Here is a 21600-nt window from a genome sequence, read left to right as displayed (position 1 = left end):
ATTAACAGGTGTGCCTTGGTAAATGTTCCTTTGTGAAATGCCTCCTTAATGCATTTCAGCCAATCAAGGTAGGGGTGGTATACAGAAGATAGCTCTATTTGGTAAAAGACCAAGTCCATATTATGGCAAGAACAGCTCAAATAAGCAAGTAGAAACGACAGTCCATCATTACTTTAAGACATGAAGGTCAGTCAATCTGGAAAATCTCAAGAACTTTGAATGTTTCTTCAAGTGCAGTCGCAAAAACCATCAAGCACTATGATGAAACTGGCTCTCATGAGGACCGCCACAGGAAAGGAAGACCCAGAGTTACCTCTGCTGCAGAGGATAAGTTCATTAAGTTACCAGCCTCAGGAATTGCAGCCCAAATAAATGCTTCATGTAGTTCAAGTAACGGACGCATCTCAACATCAACTGTTCAGAGGAGAATGCGTGAATCAGGCCTTCATGGTCTAATTTATGAAAAGAAACCACTACTAAAAGGATACCAATAAGAAGACGAGACTTCCTTGGGCCAAGAAACATGAGCAATGGACATTAGACCAGTGGAAATCTATCATTTGGTCCGAGTACAAATTTGAGATTTTTGGTTCCAACCTCCATGTCTTTGTGAGACGCAGAGTAGGTGAACGGATGATCTCCGCATATGTGGTTCCCACCGTGAAGCATGGAGGAGGTGGTGTGGGGATGCTTTGCTGGTAAAACTGTCTGTGATTTATTTAGAATTCAAGGCACACTTAACCAGCATGGCTACCACAGCATTCTGCAGCGATACACCATCCCATCTGATTTGCGCTTAGTGGGACTATCATTTGTTTTTCAACAGGACAATGACCCAACACACCTCCAGGCTGTGTAAGGGCTATTTGACCAAGAAGGAGAGTGATGGAGTGCTGCATCAGATGATCTGGCCTCCACAATCACCCGACCTCAACCCAATTGAAATGGTTTGGGATGAGTTGGACCGCAGAGTGAAGGAAAAGCAGCCAACAAGTGCTCAGCATATGTGGGAACTCCTTCTAGACTGCTGGAAAAGTATTCCAGGTGAAGCTGGTTGAGAGAATGCCAAGAGTGTGCAAAGCTGTCATCAAGGCAAAGGTGTCCAAACTTTTGACTGGTACTGTACACATACATAAACTCAGCAAAAAAATAATTGTCCTCTCGCAAACTTACAAAAATATTTGTAAGAACATAATGTGTCCCTGAACAAAGGGGGGTCAAAATCAAAAGTAACAGTCAGTATCTGGTGTGGCCACCAGCTGCATTAAGTATTGCAGTGCATCTCCTTATGGACTGCACCAGATTTGCCAGTTCTGCTGTGAGATGTTACGCCACTCTTCCACCAAGGCACCTGCAAGTTCCCGGACATTTCTGGGGAGAATGGCCCTAGCCCTCACCCTACGATCCAACAGGTCCCAGACTTGCTCAGTGGGATTGAGATCCGGGCTCTTCTCTGGCCATGGCAGAACACTGACATTCCTGTCTTGCAGGAAATCACGCACAGAACAAGCAGTATGGCTGGTGGCATTGTCATGCTGGAGGGTCATGTCAGGATGAGCTTGCAGGAAGGGTACTACATGAGGGAGGAGGATGTCTTCCCTGTAACACACAGCGTTGAGATTGCCTGCAATGACAACAAGCTCAGTCCGATGATGCTGTAACACACCGCCCCAGACCATGACGGACCCTCCATCTTCAAATCGATTTCGCTCCAGAGTACTGGCCTCGGTGTAACGCTTATTCCTTCGACGATAAACCGAGTCCGGCCAGGCCAGACTCCGGCCAGTGACTTGTTTTGTCAGTCCTGTCTGGTCCAGTGACGGTGGGTTTGTGCCCATATGTGATGTTGTTGCCGGTGATGTCTGGTGAGGACCAGCCTTACAACAGGCCTACAAGCTCTCAGTCCAGCCTCTCTCAGCCTTTTGTGGACAGTCTGAGGACTGATGGAGGGATTGTGCATTCCTGGTGTAACTTGGGCAGTTGTTGCCACCCTGTACCTGTCCCGCAAGTGTGCTGTTCAGATGTACTGATCCTGTGAAGGTGTTGTTACACGTGGTCTGCCATTACGAGGACAATCAGCTGCCCGTCTGGTCTCCCTGTAGTGCTGTCTTAGGCGTCTCACAGTACAGACATTGCAATTTATTACCCTGGCCACATCTGCAGTCCTCATGCCTTCTTGCAGCATGCCTAAGGCATGTTCACGCAGATGAGAAGGGACCCTGGGCATCTTTCTTTAGATTTTTTCCAGAGTCAGTAGAAATGCCTCTTTAGTGTCCTAAGTTTTCATAACTGTGACCTTAATTTCCTACCGTCTGTAAGCTGTTAGTGTCTTAACGACCACCATGCATGTTCATTAATTGTTTATGGTTCATTGACCAAGCATGGGAAACAGTGTTTAAACCCTTTACAACGAAGATCTGTGAAGTTATTTTTACGAATTATCTTTGAAAGACAGGGTCCTGAAAAAGGGATGTTTCTTTTATTTTTTTATTTTTTTGCTGTTTACATACAGTTGAAGTCGGAGGTTTACATACACCTTAGCCAAACACATTTAAACTCAGTATTTCACATGATGCCATCTATTTTGTGAAGAGCACCAGTCCCTCCTGCAGCAAAGCACCCACACAACATGATGCTGCCACCCCCGTGCTTCACGGTTGGGACAATGTTCTTCGGCTTGCAAGCCCCCCCCCCCCCCTTTTCCTCCAAACACAACGATGGTCATTATGGCAAAATAGTTTCTGTTTGGCCACATTTCTCCAAAAAGTACGATCTTTGTCCCCATGTGCAGTTGCAAACCGTAGTCTGGCTTTTTTATGGCGGTTTTGGAGCAGTGGCTTCTTCCTTGCTGAGCGGCCTTTCAGGTTATGTCAATATAAGACTTGTTTTACTGTGGATATAGATACTTTCGGAACTGTTTCCTTGTGATACAGTGAATTATAAGTAAAATAATCTGTCTGTAAACAATTGTTGGAAAATGACTTGTGTCATTCACAAAGTAGATGTCCTAACCGACTTGTCAAAACTATAGTTTGTTAACAATACATTTGTGTAGTGGTTGAAAAACAAGTTTTAATGACTCCAACTTAAGTGTATGTAAACTTCAGACTTCAACTGTATATAAATACACACACACACTACCGTTCAAAAGTTTGGGGTTACTTAGACATTTTCCCGGAGTCGCCTCTTCACTGTTGGCGTTGAGATTGGTGTTTTGCAGGTACTATTTAATGAAGCTGCCAGTTGAGGACTTGTGAGGCGTCTGTTCCTCAAACTAGACACTAATATACTTGTCCTCTTGCTCAGTTGTGCACCGGGGCCTCCCACTCCTCTTTCTATTCTGGTTAGAGCCAGTTTGCGCTGTTCTGTGAAGGGAGTAGTCACAGCGTTGTACGAGATATTCAGTTTCTTGGCAATTTCTTACATGAAATAGCCTTCATTTCTCAGAACAAGAATAGACTGACGAGTTTCAGGAGAAATGTCTTTGTTTCTGGCCATTTTGAGCCTGTAATCGAACCTACAAATGCTGATGCTCCAGATACTCAACTAGTCTGAAGAAAGCCAGTTTTATTGCTTCTATAATCAGAACAACATTTTTCAGCTGTGCTAACATAATTGCAAAAGGGTTTTCAAATGATCAATTGGCCTTTTAAAATGATCATCTTGGACTAGCTAATACAACGTGCCATTGGAACATAGGAGTGATGTATTCTGATAATGGGCCTCTGTACGCCTATATAGATATTCCATTAAAAATCAGTCGTTTCCAGCTACTATAGTAATGTACAATGTCTACACTGTATTTATGATAAATTTTATGTTATTTTAAATGGACAAAAAAAATCATTTTCTTTCAAAAACAATGACATTTCGAAGTGACCCCAAACTTTTGAATGGTTGTGTATATCAATCAATCAAATGTATTTATAAAGCCCTTTTTTACATCAGCCAATGTCACAAAGTGCTGTACAGAGACCCAGCCTAAAACCCCAAACAGCAAGCAATGCAGATGTAGAAGTACGGTGGCTAGGAAAAACTCCCTAGAAAGGCTGTAACCTAGGAAGAAGCTTAGAGAGGAACCAGGATCTGAGGGGTGGCCAGTTCTCTTCTGGCTGTGCCGGGTGGAGATTATAACAGAACATGGCCAAGATGTTCAAACGTTCATAGATGACCAGCAGGGTCAGATAATAATAATCACAGTGGTTGTAGAGGGTGCAACAGGTCAGCACCTCGGGTAAATGTCAGTTGGCTTTTCATAGCCGATCATTCAGAGTTAGAGACAGCAGGTGCGGTAGAGAGAGAGTCCAAAACAGCAGGTCCGGGATAAGGTAGCACGTCCGGTGAACAGGTCAGGGTTCCATAGCTGCAGGCAGAACAGTTGAAACTGGAGCAGCATGACGAGGTGGACTGGGGACAGCAAGGAGTCATCAGGCCAGGTAGTCCTGAGGCATGGTCCTAAGGCTCAGGTCCTCCAAGAGAAGTGAGAGAATGAGAGAGAAAAGGAGAGAGAGAGAATTAGAGGGAGCGTACTTAAATTCACACAGGACACCGGATAAGACAGGGGAAATAATCCAGATATAACAGACTGACCCTAGCCCCCCGACACGTAAACTATTGCAGCATAAATACTGAGCTCTATTTGGGTACACATGAAAAGTGTTTTTAACATTTTGTTGGATTTACTAACGAGTGGTGAGTGGCTGGGAATCTTACACAAATCTTGTACAACCATATTGTTAGAATATAGAGTAGACTGTTCAATCTCTTTAATGAAATCAATCATTTTTCTTAAATGATTGAAGATGAAATATAGTAGTGTTTTTCCTTTGCCCCTGAAAGCAAGCACATCATTTGGTTCTAAGATGAAGCATCTTAATTGGGCTAATTAGAACCATAGGATAGTTCTAACGATTAACTTAGCCTTAAGATGTTTTTCGGAAACCAGGCCCAGAACAGAACAAAAGACAGTACAGCATAAAGAAGCACATTTGTAGGCAATGTCATAGCGACGTTGGCTAGCAAAGCTCATGCATAGAAACACGACAAGTCTAGCGATCGTCTCGTGCCAAACTGAGCATGTGCAGGCCTTCAAATCAATGGCACTCCTATATAAAGTTGTTTTTGACAAAAATGTCAGTTTGCACATTTCACGAGGTTGGAGTAATAACATGCGGTGGTGTAAAGTACTTTATGTAAAAAATAGTTTAAAGCTGGGGCGCAACTTTGGTTTTAAAAGTAGGGGGGACATAGTTATTACATAATTATTACTCCAGACAGCCTACCCGACCACTCGGAGGCGTCCGCATGGTCCTAAACCACACCGTTGCCTCGTTTTGTATCACAATGGCAAAACTAGGAGGGACAAAAATGCAATTTCGGAATGTGGGGGGGACATGTCCCCAGTGAAAGTTATGACCCTGCTTTAAAGTACTACTTAAGTAGTTTTTGGGGTATCTGTACTTTACTATTTATATTTTTTGACAACTTTTACTTCACTTACATTCCTAAAGAAAACAATGTACTTCTTACTCCATACATTTTCCCTGATACCCAAAGTACTCGTTATATTTTGAATGCTTAGCAGAAATGGACCAATTCACACACTTATCAAGAGAACATCCCTGGTCATCTATACTGCCTCTGATTTGGCGACTCACTAAACACAAATGCTTTGTTTCTGAATAATGTCTGAGTGTTGGAGTGTGCCCCTGGCTATCCGTAAATTTTAAAACACGAACAATTGTGCCATCTGGTTTGCTTAATATAAGTAATTTGAAATGTATTTATTTTATTTTTATTGAACCTTTATTTAACTAGGCAAGTCAATTAAGAATCAATTCTTATTTACAATGACGGCCTTCCCCGGCCAAATGGTAACCCGGACGACTCTGGGCCAAATGTGCGCCGCCCTTTGGGACTCCCAATCATGGCCGGTTGTGATACAGCCTGGAATCGAACCAGGGTCTGTAGTGACACCTCTAGCACGGAGATGCAGTGCCTTAGAACTGCAATCTGGTTTCCGCTCAGGTAATGGATGTGTCACTGCAACCTTAAAGGTCCTCAATGATGTCACCATTGCACTTGATTCTAAGCAATGTTGTGCTGCTAATTTTATTGACTTGGCCAAAGCTTTTTGAATCGGTAGACCATTCCATTCTTGTGGGCCGGCTAAGGAGTATTGGTGTCTCTGAGGGGTCTTTGGCCTGGTTTGCTAACTACCTCTCTCAAAGAATGCAGTGTATAAAGTCAGATCTACAAATCTTCTGTCTCAGCCACTGCCTATCACCAAGGGAGTACCTCAAGGCTTGATCCTAGGCTCCACGCTCTTCTTAGTTTACATCAACAACATAGCTCAGGCAGTAGGAAGCTCTCTCATCAATTTATATGCAGATGATACAGTCTTATACTCAGCTGGCCCCTCCCCGGATTTTGTGTTAAATGCTCTACAACAAAGCTTTCTTAGTGTCCAACAAGCTTTCTCTACCCTTCACCTTGTTCTGAACACCTCCAAACAAAAGTCCTGGGGTTTGGTAAGAAGAATGCCCCTCTCCCCACCGGTGTGATTACTACCTCTGAGGGTTTAGAGCTTGAGGTAGTCACCTCATACAAATACTTGGAAGAATGGCTAGATGGTACACCGTCCTTCTCTCAGCACATATAAAGCTGCAGGCTAAAGTTACATCTAGACTTGGTTTCCTCTATCGTAATGGCTCCTTTTTCACCCCAGCTGCCAAACTAACCCTGATTCAGATGACCATCCTTCCCATGCTAGATTACAGAGACATAATTTATAGATCGGCAGGTAAAGGTGCTCTTGAGCAGCTAGATGTTCTTTACCATTCGGCCATCAGATTTGCCACCTCCTTATAGGACACATCACTGCACTCTTATACTCCTCTGTAAACTGGTCACCTCTGTATACCCGTCGCAAAACCCACTCCACTGGTTGATGCTTATTTATAAAACCCTCTTAGGCCTCACTCCTCCCTGTCTGAGAGATCTACTGCAGCCCTCATCCTCCACATACAACACCCGTTCTGCCAGTCACATTCTGTTAAAGGTCCCCAAAGCACACACATCCCTAGGTCGCTTCAGCTAGCGACTGGAAGGAGCTGCAACAAACACTCAAACTGAGCAGTTTTATCTCAATCTCTTCATTCAAAGACTCAATCATGGACACTCTTACTGACATTTGTGGCTGCTTTGTGTGATGTATTATTGTCTCTACCTTCTTGACCTTTGTGCTGTTGTCTGTCCCCAATAATATTTGTACCATGTTGTGTTGCTACCATGTTGTTGTTATATTGCTAACATGCTGTGTTGTCATATGTTGCTGCCTTGCTATGTTTTTGTCTTAGGTCTCTCTTTATGTAGTGTTGTGTTGTCTCTCTCGTCGTGTGTGTGTTTTGTCCTATATTTATATTTGATTAATTTTTTATGTTTTATCCGCAGGAGGTCTTTTGACGGGTTTGGCCAGGGTAGGCCGTCATTGTAAATAAGAATTTGTTCTTAAACTGACTTGCCTTGTTAAATAAAGGTTAAATTATAAAAATTATAAAAAAAGACAGCTGCGGCACTCGGGAAATTATGTATACTTATTACTTTTGATACTAAAGTTAAAAAAATTCAATTACATTTACTTCTGATACTTAAGTTTACTTAAAACCAAATACTTTTAGACTTTTTCTCAAGTAGTATGTTACTGGGTGACTTTCACTTTTGAGTAATTTCCTATCAAGTATGACAATTGGGTAATTTTTCCACCGCTGATAACATGTTCAACTACCTAGGACATTGGCTCGAATCTAGGTTGTGCCTTTAGATTTTGAGAAAACGAACAACTCAGGAAGAACTTTTCACATATCTTATGGACTTCTCATACCCCAAACCCCGGCCTAGTCTGTTTGGTCTGTTTCGTAAGCGTTCCCAGAAGTCTTGCAATATTGCGCCTATGGGTTTAGAAACTCTGTGACATGCGATGACGCGTCCCTGGGTTTAGAAAAGCTACGACCACGTCTTCTTTTTTTTATCTTTTTTTTTTCTTTTTTTTCTTTTTTTTTTTCTTTTTTTTTTTATTAACAACAAATCAATACATAAAGCACATGAGGGAACACAAGCATACATAGATTACAAATAATAGACAATCGAGCTAGGGGGTACAATATCACATTACAATTACACAAGGACCTTAAGGGACATGCATATACTTACAATTCTAACTGCTTTTTTGTTAGTAGAGCATTTAACCGTCTTAAAATACAGTTCAATTTCTTTTTGTAGGGTACGAAAATGTGGTTTTCTGTTTGTAAATTTACATTTGTGTATATGAAATTTGTCTTCCACGTCTTCTTCCCAGAGATGATTGGTCCAGAATGAGGTCACAACCTCCCCCCAGAAAACACTGCGATTGGTTGGTGAAATCATCACATTGGAGGGAAACAATGGCTGAAGTGGTAAATATTTTCCAGGACGTCCAAAAGTAAAGATATCATCGATAAGCCCGTTTAGTGTAGAAAGCAATCTAGCACAAAAGTATGCAAACGAGTCTTTACTAGAGTAGACAGCTAGCTAAAACAATAGCGCGATCTGTGCTAGCATAAGATAGCTAGGTTTACTTGTGCTGCTAGCGTCAATGTTTATTTTCATCATTTGCGTGCTTAATATGCTATGTTTATGCTAAATTCTAACCAAGCCAGCCGCCCCCAACCGGCTGTTTTTGGGCCGATCAAACTAGACATGCTGAGTGAGATGGTTGGTGTATGGCAGGGGTATTCAAATCTTACCTCACGTGGTCCGGACTACTGCTTTGTTTTCTGTTCTACCTGATAATGAATTGCACCCATATCAGTCGCTGATTAGATGGGAAGAATGGAGAAAAAAAGCAAGAGAACTGGCTTCGAGGTCCATATTTTAATTTGAAGGGTGTATGGTGTCATCGATGAAAGTTTGCTAGTTTGTCAAATGTTTACAAGTTTATCCAACTTACAGTAACGTTAATTCAGCATGTAAGGCATTGATCAAAGTTTGTGTGTGTGTGTGTGTGTGTGTGTGTGTGTGTGTGTGTGTGTGTGTGTGTGTGTGTGTGTGTGTGTGTGTGTGTGTGTGTGTGTGTGTGTGTGTGTGATCTCCCCCCCCTTCGTTCAGAATTCTGACAGTGACAGCGACCTTGAGTCGACCGCCCCCGTGAAGCCTCAACCCAAACGGCGTCGTATCATCGACCCCTCGTCGATTACCACCGTGCCTATCTACTCGAACAAGGTGTGGCCCATAGAGATCCTATTAAATGAGTCATATTCCTGTTCCTATTTAATTATTCAAATTCTATGGTGTGAAGCTATTTACTACTCTGCTACTGGCATAGTCAATTCTATTTAAATTTGCTTTAATGATTTTATTGACTGGCAAAGTCTGTGTCTGTGATTCTCTGTATCAGTGTGTTGCCTGAGTGTATCAAAGTAGATTGATCCCATCCACACACATATTTGTATATGTACATCAACTGCTGCAGATGAACAATTGCAAAACTCCCACACAGATGTTTTGCCTTGCCAATGCAACGGGGCTGGGCTATTTGTAAAATCTATTTCATTACCAAATACGGGTCATTTTGTATTTATGTTTGTAGGTGAACAGCAGCTTACAGCTGAATCCAACTCTCTTCGCCTGTGATGTTAACGCAGGTATGAACTACAGACGGACTGACAGAGGCTACTAGTTAATGCTACTAGTTAATTCCTGTTCAATTCCTGTCTGTTGAACTGAACATGGAGTTTGATGGGTGGGTGTAATTTCTGGAACGTTCCAACAAGATTCTGTTACAAAGGTTGCAAGGTTGCCAACCAAGTAGTATGATCAATTCACCTCACCTTCACCTGCCGAATAGGCATCAACTCACCACGTAGCTTATTCTTAATGTTTGTCCAGAGACATTTTTCAGAATAAATGTGGTGAGTAAAAACTTTATGAAATAGCCCACTCCCTACCCGGTATCTTATTCGGCCGCTATACAACTTTCTATGCGTTATTGTTTGACAACCTTGTTATTTACAACGTTTTTGGAACAGATTCCTGTTGGAACGTTCCACAAATTATGCCCACCCAAATTTGATTTCTCTACCTAGGTGACAATGCAGAGGAGGTCAGTTTGTGGGCCAAGTCTCCACCCTCAAAGAAAAAGAAGCCAATCATCATTACCTTGAATGACTCAGAGGATGAGTCTGAGCCAGAGGACAAAGATCCGTGAGTTACTTGCTGCTAAAGGTGTACTCTGCCCTGCTTTCATTTACTGTGTTTACTGTATATGTAGCATGTTTTTGTACTACCCCAGGCAACCAGAAGGTGGCAGTAGTGTATTTAATTTGTATTTATGTACAATATTTCAAGTATGGTTTTAAAGCTGCAATATTTAACTTTTTTGGGGACTTGACCAAATTCACATGTAAATGTGTGTTATAGAGCTGTCATTTTCATGGAAAGCACTGAATCTGTTCTATGTGTACCATTTCTATGCTCCCTGTTCTTAAGTTTTGTTTTTGCGTTTTTTTTACTTTCAGTTTTGCACACCAACTTCAAACCACTGAAAATACAATATTTTTGGTTATGGAAAAGATATTTCACAGCGGTTTAGATGGTACAATGATTCTCTACACTATACTTGCTTATTTTGTCACACAAACTGAAATTAGGCAAACTAATTAGAATTTTAGCAACCAGGAAATAGTGTCCGATTTCTGCAAGTAGCCTTGCATGAGCTTTGGCTTGTGCGAGCCAGAGCGGCTCACAATTCTTAGTGTAGTAACCTCTTCCCCCCCCCCCCCCCACCCTCTAAAATACTCTCTCTCTCTCAGGGTAGACATCCGTTCCCCCTCTCCACCCCCACCTCCAGGCAGCCCTTTTGTCAAAGTATCCAATCGGGCCAATCGAAAGATTCTGTGAGTTGATGTTTTGTCTATGTCCGAGACAGAAATACAATGCCCTTTCAGTAATGCAATTACAATATCATCACCAGTCACTTTATCGGTCTCTCTTACGCCTGTCCCCGGTGGCTCTCTCTTTCTTTCGCTCTCTCTCACTCTCACTCTCAGAGAGATCAACAGAAAGCTAAAGGCTGTGGGCTCTCTCCTCTCTCCCGAGGCCAAGGAGCGGTCTGGACGCCGCGGCTGCCACTCCCCTCCTCTCACCGAGTACGACGATGATGATATCATCCTCGTGTCCCCAAACTCCCGGCCCAGGAGCCAGCCCCTCGCCCCCTCCCAAGATCACAGCCCCCTGACATCCAGAGAGATCGCCCTCAAGTTCCGCAGCCGGACAGACCTCTACAAGATCCCTGTGTTAACTGTAAGAATCAGGAAGAGCACCACTTCCTGTTGTGTCATAGTGATGCTCAAGTGAGTGTGTCGTGATTCAGGTAAAAGATGTAGGTTGTCATTAACAGGTTGGTCCAGGATCGGTTTTGGACATTAACTTCTAGGGGCCAGTTTCCCAGATTCAGAGTAAATCTATTCCTAGACTAAAAATCTCCTTTAACAGAGGATCATCTAGAGGATCAAAGAGGGCTTTTGTGTTCAATTCAGGCTGAATGTATGCTGAACAAAAATATAAATGCAACATGTAGAGTGTTCGTCCCAAAAGATCCCAGAATTGTTTCATACGCACAAAAAGCTTATTTCTCTCAAATGTTGTACACATTTGTTTACATCCCTGTTAGTGAACTTTTCTCCTTTGCCAAGAGAATCCATCCACCTGACAGGTGTGGCATATCAAGAAGCTGATTAAACAGCATGATCATTACACAGGTGCACTTTGTGCTGGGGGGAATAAAAAGCCAATGTGCAATTTTGTCATACAACATAATGCCACAGATGTCTCAAGCTTTGAGGGAGTGTGCAATTGGCATGCTGACTGCAGGAATGTCCACCAGAGCTTTTGCCAGATAATGTAATGTTAATTTCTCTACCATAAGCTGCCTCCAACTTTGTTTTAGCGAATTTGGCAGTATGTCAAACAAACCTCCCAACCACAGACCATGTGTAAACATGCCAGCCCAGGACCTTCACATCTGGCTTCTTCACCTGTGGGAATGTCTGAGATCAGCCACCCAGACAGCTGATGAAACTGAGGAGAATTTCTGTCTGTAATAAAGGCCTTTTGTGGGGAAACACTCATTCTGATTGACTGGACATAGTTCGACAGTGGGTGGGCCTGGCTCACCCACCCAAAGTGGGTGTGCCTATGCCCTTCCAGGCCAACCCATGGCTGCACCCCTACCCAGTCGGGAAATCCATAGTTTAGGGCTTAGTTAATTTATTTATATTGACTAATGTCCTTAAGTGAACTGTAACTCAGTAAAAAATTTGAAATTGTTGCATGTTGTGTTTATATTTTTGTTCAGTAGTTATGAAATTCAATTAGGAAAACTGTTACCTTGGCGACAGTGTAATTTTTATTGCAAGAATCAGGAGACTTCTGAGTGTGCCAGAACTGAGATCAGTTACAGCCGGATGTGAGCATTGTGATGAGTGTGACTGCTTTTTAATCCTGTGCGCCACAAGACTCTCAAAGCCTACTAAGCTAAAGCCTTTGGCGTTATTAACTCGCGGTGCTAACACATGTTTTCTGGTGTCAGGCAAGGTTACTCATCATCACGTTAGCTTAGCTAAGTGAGCCACCGCTACTACACAAGTACACTGGAAGTTTCTTCTAGTTCCTAACTTGAGGCTCTTCATTCCCAGACGGTGCCTCTGAGCAAAGCGGTGGAGCAGCTGTCAGTCAAGCTCAAAGTACCGCCCTCCCGCATCCTGTTACTGAGGAGAGACATAGAGCTTCCTGTCCACTCCACAGCCAATGAGCTGGGCCTGGGCATCGCTGACATCATAGGTGAGATGACTCATAGTGGCGTACATTAGTGGGATGCACACTTGGATGTCTCACACAGTCGTTACAATGGGGAAAGTGTTGCACCTCACCTTCTAATGCAGTGGTTCACAACTGGTGTTGCCTCGGGAAACAAATTGAGCCAGGTTGTCTGAGTCACAACCCAATATTAGCATTGCGTAAAAGAGTGCTTTTGTGCTAGATTGCTTTCTACACTAAACGATGAAATGCTATAGTCGCCAAATCTGGAAAACTATTTTTATGCTATATTGTATGTAAATGTAGCAATTTTATGACAAGGGAACAACATTCCCACCTGTTTCATTGTCAATGATAAAATGTTGACCACATTCTTGATGAAGAATGATAATAAACTGGTTTGAGACTCAAAAATCTACCAAAAATAGTGCTGCTAATAGCTCTATATTGAAAAAATCATAATCTGAGATTGAATTATATATAGATTTTTAAATTCATTATCATTTCTACATACTTTCTAGCTGATTTAAGTCGTTTAAGTTCAGACTGGAGTATAATTTTATTTCATTTTTACAGCCACAAGTTGAGAAACAGTGTTCTAATATAATGCTTCATAATTTAAGGCAGCAACTCCACTCTCAATGTTTGATCACAAACCCTCTTTTCTGTGCTGTTGTTTTAACTTTGCCCTCCCTTCTGTCAGACTGTGTTGTCATAGCAGCAGATGATAAACACGAGTCTGAGCAAAGTGGTGACATGCTCACTGTGCGACTGCAGGCCAAGGAGAAAGGCTCAGCACAGGAATATTCCCTACACAAAGTGAGCATTATCCAATGTTTCTCACAATTAAGAATTTGGGGTTGAGCACAAAGGTGTAAGGTTCAAGGGCAGAGGGAACAAAGCTGTTTGGAGTACAGCCTTGGTCTTAAACTCACCTTTTCTTCTCAACTGTTCATAAAGAATAGAAGGAACACAGTTCATCCTAATTCCCTTACTCTCATTTTCCCCTTCTCTCGCATCTCTCACTCTCTTCCTCAGGATGCCCCCCTGGGCTCCATTCTCTCCCAGTATGTGTCCAGTATGTCCGTGGATGCCAGACGCAAGGTGCGCTTCCAGTTTGACGGGTCAAAGGTCGTCCACAGCCAGACGCCCTCCCAGTTGGACATGGAGGACGGTGATGTCATTGAGGTGTGGGTGTAAACACCTGTGGTATTTTCATAGAGCTGTGGTTTTCAAACCTCTCCTCTGGGATCCCCAGACGTTTCAAAATTGTGTTGTAGCCCTATACTAACTCACCTGATTCACTTAGCCAAGGACTTGATTAGTTAACCATTTTAATCAGGTGTGTTAGCTGATATAGTTAAAATACATGAAACGGCTGGAGGTCCCCAAGGAAATGTTTGAGAACCCCTGTCATAGATGATTTAGTTGTATATGCGATGGACACAACAAACAAAAAAAGGATAGAAAGATGTCCCAGTGCAATGTTCTTTTAAGATGCACTTACTGCACTTGGTCCAAATAAGACTCTTCAATATTGCCACTGTCAATTTATGATTGTTTATTTACAAGATGTGTTTTGAACCGATTTTGAAATAAAAATGTCTCTGTTCAAATGAATGCACTGTAATGTTGTCTGAATTGATTTTAAATGGACCTGTACACTGGTGTGGTGAGAACTCAATCCGTTGGTATATGACAATACGGCACTTATTTCAAAGAGCGTTCCGTAATCATGCCCCAGTGAGCTGAGCTAGGCATGTTTCACTGTGACATGTTTTAGTGTGGAGAAATGCCTCTTGTGGTTATGCCTAGTATGTAGCCTAGTTATGCTAAAATATTTCAGACCAGTGTATTGCAGTTAATTTAATCTTTGACTTAACCACTCAAAAATATTTTACCTATTAACAGTGAAACAACAACCAGTCCCAGACATTTCACAATAGGACATACCAGAGGGGGGCATCATAGTAGTTAGGCTACCTACATTATTGGGATTATATGGTTACCACCAGTGTTTGGAATAGATTGTTGATTAAAAAAAACACCATGGGACGCCTTTTCACACAGATGTATTTGTCAAAGGTCCACGCTGGGTCTGTGTAAACTATGCGATTATATTGGAGACAGGTTTATGGCAGTGAATGTCATCTATTAATTTACTGTTATAGTATTTATAAGTAGCAGCCATATAACAGCAAGGGAAACTAATTGTTCTCACTTTGTAATCGAACATTCAGATTTGTCTGCGTGACTGCCGCTCTTTACCTGAATTGTTAAGATTTTCTTGTGATCACAACTTATTTTGCTCAAATAAAGATGGAAATAAATTGTGTTTCTTTAAAAAGATGGGCTTGGCTGACATGGACTTTTTCCTAGCCTTATTCTCCTTGTGGTTACCCAGCATTGTTGCTTATTTACCAGGTAATAATAAGTGAAAACGAATCAAGGACTGAAGCAATAGACTCAACGAGAGCTTTAAATAAATGCTGTATCTTTGAAAAGCTGGGCCTGGCTGACATGAATCGTACATTAATGGGAAAGGATCCACAGACACAAGAGGCTGATTATCTTTCTGCACATCTCTTTATTTACAATGCTGATTGCCATGGTTAACAAGACATTGAATGCTACCTGAATTGACTCATTGAAGTAACATAAGTAGGCCTACAGTATCACAGCGAGGTTGAACAGGTTGTTTGTGTGTGTTAGTCAGATGATCCAGTGTCCACAACAACACTATTGATTATTATCTAACCCCAGTGCATGTGGTGTACTATGGTCTTAGCCATGCTCTCACTAACCCGCATCTTTTCTCTTTCTCCCTTTCCGGAGGCCCTGAGACTGTCGCTGTCGGTGGGATCGAAGCGTTGGACCGTAACTGATGACACTCTGGCCTGACACCTGGACAAACCTGGCCCAATCTCCCCTGGCCCCCCTCTACCTTCCTGTTGCTGCCTCCACTGGTTCTTTCTTTGTGGATGTATTATTAAACTATTTACTTGTACTATTTGCCAATGAAATGTATTTTGGTTTTGCTATCTATTTAGTGTTCAGTCTCTGGTATCAGTTTCATTGTTGGTCGATTTCCAAGGGAGGTGGTGTTGTAATAAGTCATGTGAGTAAGGGGCGGAAGTTGGATACAATTTCAACATGGCTGCGCCGTGATGATTAAGAGTGCCTAGTTGCGCCTCACAAAAACAGCGTTTTACCTTCGTACGACCAGTTTTTCAGAAATGTTGACGCTGGTGTGTTTTTAGCTAATGCCACAAATCCCCAGAGCAGATCTGACATCAACACAGGACCCGAGACAGATATAAATTCGCGAAGACGCATCAATCCCGACTCATCACTGCGTTGACCAGGTAAACAATGACAAAAAGTAGCTCTGACTCACACAGCCACAAAGCTATTATGGACATATGTTACAAAGTATACGAGAGTCGGTATGATTACACTACTGGGTTGCTAGTTAGGGAATACAGTTGTTACATATTATTAACTAGCTAGCGTACTGACATTGATGACTGACCAAATATGTTAGGTAGCTTTAGTTTTGTAGCTAGCTGGCCAGCTAACAAGGCGATTGGTAATTGTTTACGGTGCCACTGGTTGCTAGCAACAAGCTAACCAATCAACGTCCCATGACTATAGGGTCGGAATAGCTAGCTACATAATTTGCTGTCCAGCAATCACGTAACGATAGCCAGCTAACTTAACGTTAACTACATGTCTACTTCTGCAACCTTACAAAAAACAATGGAACCCTGCTCAAACTAGATCAAATTAATATAGTCAACCATAATTGAAAGAACATCCATTATTTCTTGCATTCACTGTGTGTGTGCGTGCAAACAGTCTGTGATATTATCTAGTTTAACTTGCTAAGTATTTTATTTAGCCATCTGTAAACGGACGATGCATTTTAACCCTCTACTCTAGACATAGTTTTGTGGTTAATTATGCACAGTTTAGCTTGTTGTTTTGAAGAGGATGTTCGTGTATTAGCCTGCCTGTCAGCACAACTTGACCCGACAGTCTGGTGACCAGCTGGAGTTAGTCTTTGTCTGACGTAAAAAAACACTTGAGGAAATGGGGAAAACCATACAGAAACCAGACTCAAGTCGTAACTCATGGTTCTATCTATGGTATCTTTCATTACATGGGTTTCCTCATGTACTCTTTCTAAAAAAGCGTAAATTCTTGCTGATACAAATGCACACACACACACACACACAGTCTTAACACTGCGCACAGACACACACGCACATTCAGACACGTGCTGTCCATGTTCACATGACAGTAAGCTAGTTTCGTTGACGTACATCACAAGACTACATCGCTATACTCCCCCCTTCTCCCACATTATCTCTGACTGTCTTGTTCCCCTGGCTCTAAATGACATTACTTTCCCTTTAGCCAAATAACACAACCACACCACTCAAATTAGCTTTGGTTTTACAATGACACACTTTTGAAATGCAATTTGTGTGTCTGCCATTAATTTCGGTTTTTTTCCTCTTATTTTCCCTCCTTTTTTTTTGCCAGGACTCTTTGCACATGACTTCAATTTAACTCAAGGTGCCTACTTTGTTGAGCCAAAATGACCTCGTCATTCTGTTTCCTTCCTTAATCTCTCCAGCAGCTGTGATGTCTCTAGCCGACCCCACCTCAGACACCACGCCCTTCTTCTCCGATGACAGCGAGGCAGAGGGTTCAGAAGAGCCTGGTGCGGGGCCTAGCCAGCGCCGGGAAGAAGAGCCAGCCAGCGGAGTGTCCAGCTTGAGAGCGGTGTTCACTGTTATTGTCCTGTGTTTCATCAACCTGCTCAACTACATGGACAGGTTCACTGTGGCTGGTATTGACAATCTAACGTTACACCAACATTTACCTAACCCAACGCTCACCTAACATTTCTTTAAAGGGGAGCTACATATCATAAGTGTTTAGAAATAGATCCTCACCTTAAAGCCCCCAAACAGTCAATGTGATTCCCATGTAAAATAGCCTTATGTGTGACTTAAACATCAGTCATAATATATATATATATATTTTTTAAGTAGTTTTTCTCTCATGTCAGACTACAAGGAAGTCTGATAGAGACTGAGTGGGCGGGGAGCTAGTAGGCTGTAGGTGGGGAGCTCACCTTGACTGGCGGTTCTTTTGAAAACGCCTATGTCAAGCAGTGTTTTTTTAGTGAGATTATCTCAAACAAATTTGCTGACACACAAAGCAACTCAAACAACATTGAAATTGCATACAACATCCAATCCTGTCATACGTCATGGTTTCACTTTGGTTATTGTAAACAGCATCAATATAAATGTTGGCTATGTAATTCATCTAGCATGCCCGAATTGAATTGTCTGCACTGTTTATAAAGCTAGCTAGCTAATTCATCTTGGACAATTTCAGTTGAAACTTTACAGGGTGAGGTTTAGGCAGAGTTGCAAAGAAAAATACATATATCAGACTGGCAAATAAAAGATTAAGATGGGCAAAAGAACACAGACACTGGACAGAGGAACTCTGCCTAGAAGGCCAGCATCCCGGAGTCGCCTCTTCACTGTTGACGTTGAGACTAGTGTTTTGAAGGGTACTATTTAATGAAGCTAACAGTAAAGGACTTGTGAGGCGTCTGTTTCTCAAACTAGACACTTTAATATACTTGTCCTCTTGCTCGGTTTTGCACCAGGGCCTCCCACTCCTCTTTCTATTCTGGTTAGAGCCAGTTTGCGCTGTTCTGTGAAGGGACTAGTACACAGAGTTGTATCAGATCTTCAGTTTCTTGACAATGTCTCGCATGGAATAGCCTTAAATTCTCAGAACAAGAATAGACTGACGAGTTTCAGAAGAATGTTATTTGTTTCTAGCCATTTTAAGCTTGTAATTGAACCCACAAATGCTGATGCTCCAGATACTTAACTAGTCTAAAGAAGGCCAGTTTTATGCTTCTTTAATTAGAACAACTAACATAATTGCAAAATGGTTTTCTAATGATCAATTAGCCTTTTAAAATGATAAACTTGGATTAGCTAACACAACGTGCCACTGGAACACAGGAGTGATGGTTGCTGATAATGGGCCTCTGTACGCCTATGTAGATATTCCATTATAACCAGCCGTTTCCAGCTACAATAGTCATTTACAACATTAACAATGTCTACACTATATTTCTGATCAATTTGATGTTATTTTAATGGACAAAAAAATGTGTTAAGTGACCCCAAACATTTGAACGGTCGTGTGTATATTATGATAATTTCAGACAAAGTACAATCATGAATCTGTTTTGCTACGGAAGCATATGCCACTCCTAAAAAGCATGTTGTATTAGACTATCATAACCACAAGATATTATTTGGATAAGTCATTTCTCATATGTCGTAAAACACAGCTTTGTCTCTGTCTTGTTTAGGTGTTCTGCCTGACATTGAGCAGTACTTTGGGATCAATGATGGGAAGTCAGGGCTGCTCCAAACAGTCTTCATTTGCAGCTACATGTTCCTGGCTCCTGTCTTTGGTTACCTGGGCGACCGGTACAACAGGAAGATGATCATGAGTGTGGGCATAGGCTTCTGGTCCATCGTGACACTCGCCAGCTCCTACACGCCCAAAGAAGTGAGGGACACTTCCTAACTATCATTTTCAGCAGGGGTTGGAGCAAAAATTATTTCCCAATCGTTTAGTTCTGAACATAATCATTATATTTTGGGTTCCGATCCACTCTTCCGACCAGCAAAATAAAACCGGGTTGAACCCTAAAAAAGTTACGGTTTATATCATTCCTTTCCGTAGCTTTTTTTTTTTTTTTTTGCAGAGCAGCACCAGAATTTAGAAATAAAAACACGTCTTACCTTTTTGTAGTTAATAAATCCAATGTGAAACGTGACCTATAGTATCCTTAACTAGCATTGAAAAGGTTAACGTTACTCCATTATTCTCTTATTAAAAATCTCTTCTTTAAAAAAAAATACTTAATTTTTTTTTTTATCTCTCCCTGATTACCCTTGTAACGTCAGTTAGACTATACTTCCGAGGGGCAGGTTGGCTATACACACCATTGTAGCTGGCCGAGATGTCTTTCATAGCCTACAGATGAATTCGCGCCTACTCCCTGCGCGCACGGTAGACCTACCGTAGGCGATCGCCTTTTGTTGGTAATTCATTGAATGCCACAAAATAATAACCTGTTCATATTTACCCTATAAACAGTGACTTAACTTACTTTTGATATTACCCTAATAAAGTTAAGAACCTTTTGTGAAGGTATGGTATGGCTATTATTAGGCTTAGCTACAGCAGGCCTACGAAGGCAGTGCGCACAGACACTCTGACTGACAGTTGACCTTGAGATGAGGAATGTTTTAGGCCTTCCAGAGTTACTCCTATAATCGAATAATGTAATAATTCTATAAAATAGATTTGGATCGAAAATGAACGAATTCGCCTCCTGTACGCGTATATCTGTATAGGGAGTTGTAGCCATTTGACAAGTACCGGCAAATCTCTCTTTCTCCCGGTCTCTCTAGGGCTAAGCCTAAGCTTGGCTCCTTTAAATAATATATATTCATATTTTTTAAAATGCATAGTTCTGTGAACACCTAGGTCTATATGCATGCAATGGCCAGATGCATCTATTGCTCAAATCTCCGACCCGTGAGGTAGACAACTATTGTTTCAGGAAAGTAAAAAATAATGGACTATAAAGTTTGGAATATGTCGGAACACAACAAATTGTTTGTTTGTAATTTGTTTTAAGGACATGTAACTGTGGATGGTTTGGCCAATATTGCTTGTTTATTGATGGTGCTGGCTGCGCCCAGTTGGAGAATTCTTTCTCTCGGATCCAAACCAGCATGTGTCTGTTTTCCTCAGTACTTTTCAGAATGGCTCCGATTGACCTTTGGTCCATTCGGAAGGGGTCTCCGTTTTTGTAAAATAAATGTATGCTTATTTGGTCGGGTGGGAAAGCCACGGATCCATTTCGGGACGAATCCAACTTTTTGGACATGTGAAGACCTCTAGTTCCAAAACCCGGTTCTCATACAGTGTATATGAATTGACATCAAACTATCCGTCTGTGTGTGTGGCAACTCCTAAGCTCTCTCTGTCTGCCTGCCTGTCTGTCCTTGTGTGAAGAGATGTGAGCTAGAGTAAAGCTGGAGTACATTTTAAAGCTCCCGTCTCCACCGAATTATGTAAATTCGTCTTCAGTTTTAATGCTGCCCATTTTTTGAATAACCTGCATCTTGATTCCCTGGTGGCAGTTTGAGTTTAATGTTGAATATGTTAAATAAGAATGCCATTTTTAAATGTAAAAAATGGAGCAGTGGTCTAAGGCACTGCAACACAGTGTTTAAGGCATCACTACAAACCCGGGTTCGATCCCAGGCTGTGTCAGAACCGGCCATGACCGTGAGTCCCATAGTTCGCCCACAATTGGCCCAGCGTCGTCTGGGCTAGGGGAGAGTTTGGCCTGGGGGTCTTTACTTCGCTCATCGCGCTCTAGTGACTCCTTGTGGTGGGCTGGGCGCCTGCAGGCTGACTTCGACTTTTAGTCCAGTTGAATGGTGTTTCCTCCGACACATTGGTACTGCTGGCCTCCGGGTTAAGTGGGTGGGTGTTAAGAAGCGTGGTTTGGCGGGTCATGTTTCAGAGGACTCGACCTTCGACCTCTCCCGAGCCCTTTGGGGAGTTGCAGTGTGAATGTGTTGTCCTCAGGGCACCATTGAAAATGAGACCCTG

General features: G+C 42.1%; 2 protein-coding genes across 9 annotated transcripts in view; both read left to right on the top strand.

Annotated features, from left to right (window-relative positions):
- The first annotated feature begins 8138 nt into the window (after positions 1-8138).
- On the top strand, positions 8139-14472 carry nfatc2ip (nuclear factor of activated T cells 2 interacting protein). 2 transcript variants are annotated; one of them, XM_020486157.2, is made up of 9 exons: positions 8139-8453; positions 9145-9258; positions 9626-9680; positions 10122-10239; positions 10848-10931; positions 11085-11337; positions 12732-12876; positions 13556-13671; positions 13891-14472. In XM_020486157.2, exons 1-9 carry the CDS (start codon positions 8373-8375, stop codon positions 14050-14052), a joined length of 1128 nt encoding a protein of 375 aa, XP_020341746.1. In that variant the 5' UTR covers positions 8139-8372; the 3' UTR covers positions 14053-14472. The 2 variants fall into 2 exon arrangements, with proteins under 2 accessions (XP_020341746.1, XP_031682960.1); XM_031827100.1 differs by lacking the exon at positions 8139-8453 and adding an exon at positions 8506-8901.
- A 1123-nt stretch (positions 14473-15595) lies between these two features.
- Positions 15596-21600, top strand: part of LOC109893118 (protein spinster homolog 1) — a 31308-nt gene continuing 25303 nt past the window's right edge. For 2 of the 7 annotated variants that reach the window (XM_031827098.1, XM_031827094.1), the window contains exons 1-3: positions 15935-16217; positions 17495-17710; positions 19271-19473. In XM_031827098.1, coding sequence (XP_031682958.1) covers positions 17503-17710; positions 19271-19473 — 411 coding nt within the window. In that variant the 5' untranslated portion in view covers positions 15935-16217; positions 17495-17502. Of the gene's footprint in view, positions 16218-17494; positions 17711-19270; positions 19474-21600 lie in introns of all 7 variants that reach the window. The other 5 variants (XM_020486142.2, XM_031827095.1, XM_031827099.1 and 2 more) reach the window with 5 other exon arrangements.

The sequence above is a fragment of the Oncorhynchus kisutch genome, linkage group LG6, assembly GCF_002021735.2.
Source record: "Oncorhynchus kisutch isolate 150728-3 linkage group LG6, Okis_V2, whole genome shotgun sequence".
Classification (NCBI taxonomy): domain Eukaryota; kingdom Metazoa; phylum Chordata; class Actinopteri; order Salmoniformes; family Salmonidae; genus Oncorhynchus; species Oncorhynchus kisutch.
Note: the sequence above shows the minus strand (reverse complement) of the source record. Positions and strands in the feature narration are given on the sequence as shown.

Coding starts and splice junctions, on each gene's coding strand:
- nfatc2ip (XM_020486157.2), top strand. CDS start 8,373: ATGAGGTCACAACCTCCCCCCAGAAAACACTGCGATTGGTTGGTGAAA. Junction 9,681..10,121: donor CGCCTGTGATGTTAACGCAG/GTATGAACTACA, acceptor TTCTCTACCTAG/GTGACAATGCAGAGGAGGTC. Junction 13,672..13,890: donor AGGAATATTCCCTACACAAA/GTGAGCATTATC, acceptor TCTCTTCCTCAG/GATGCCCCCCTGGGCTCCAT.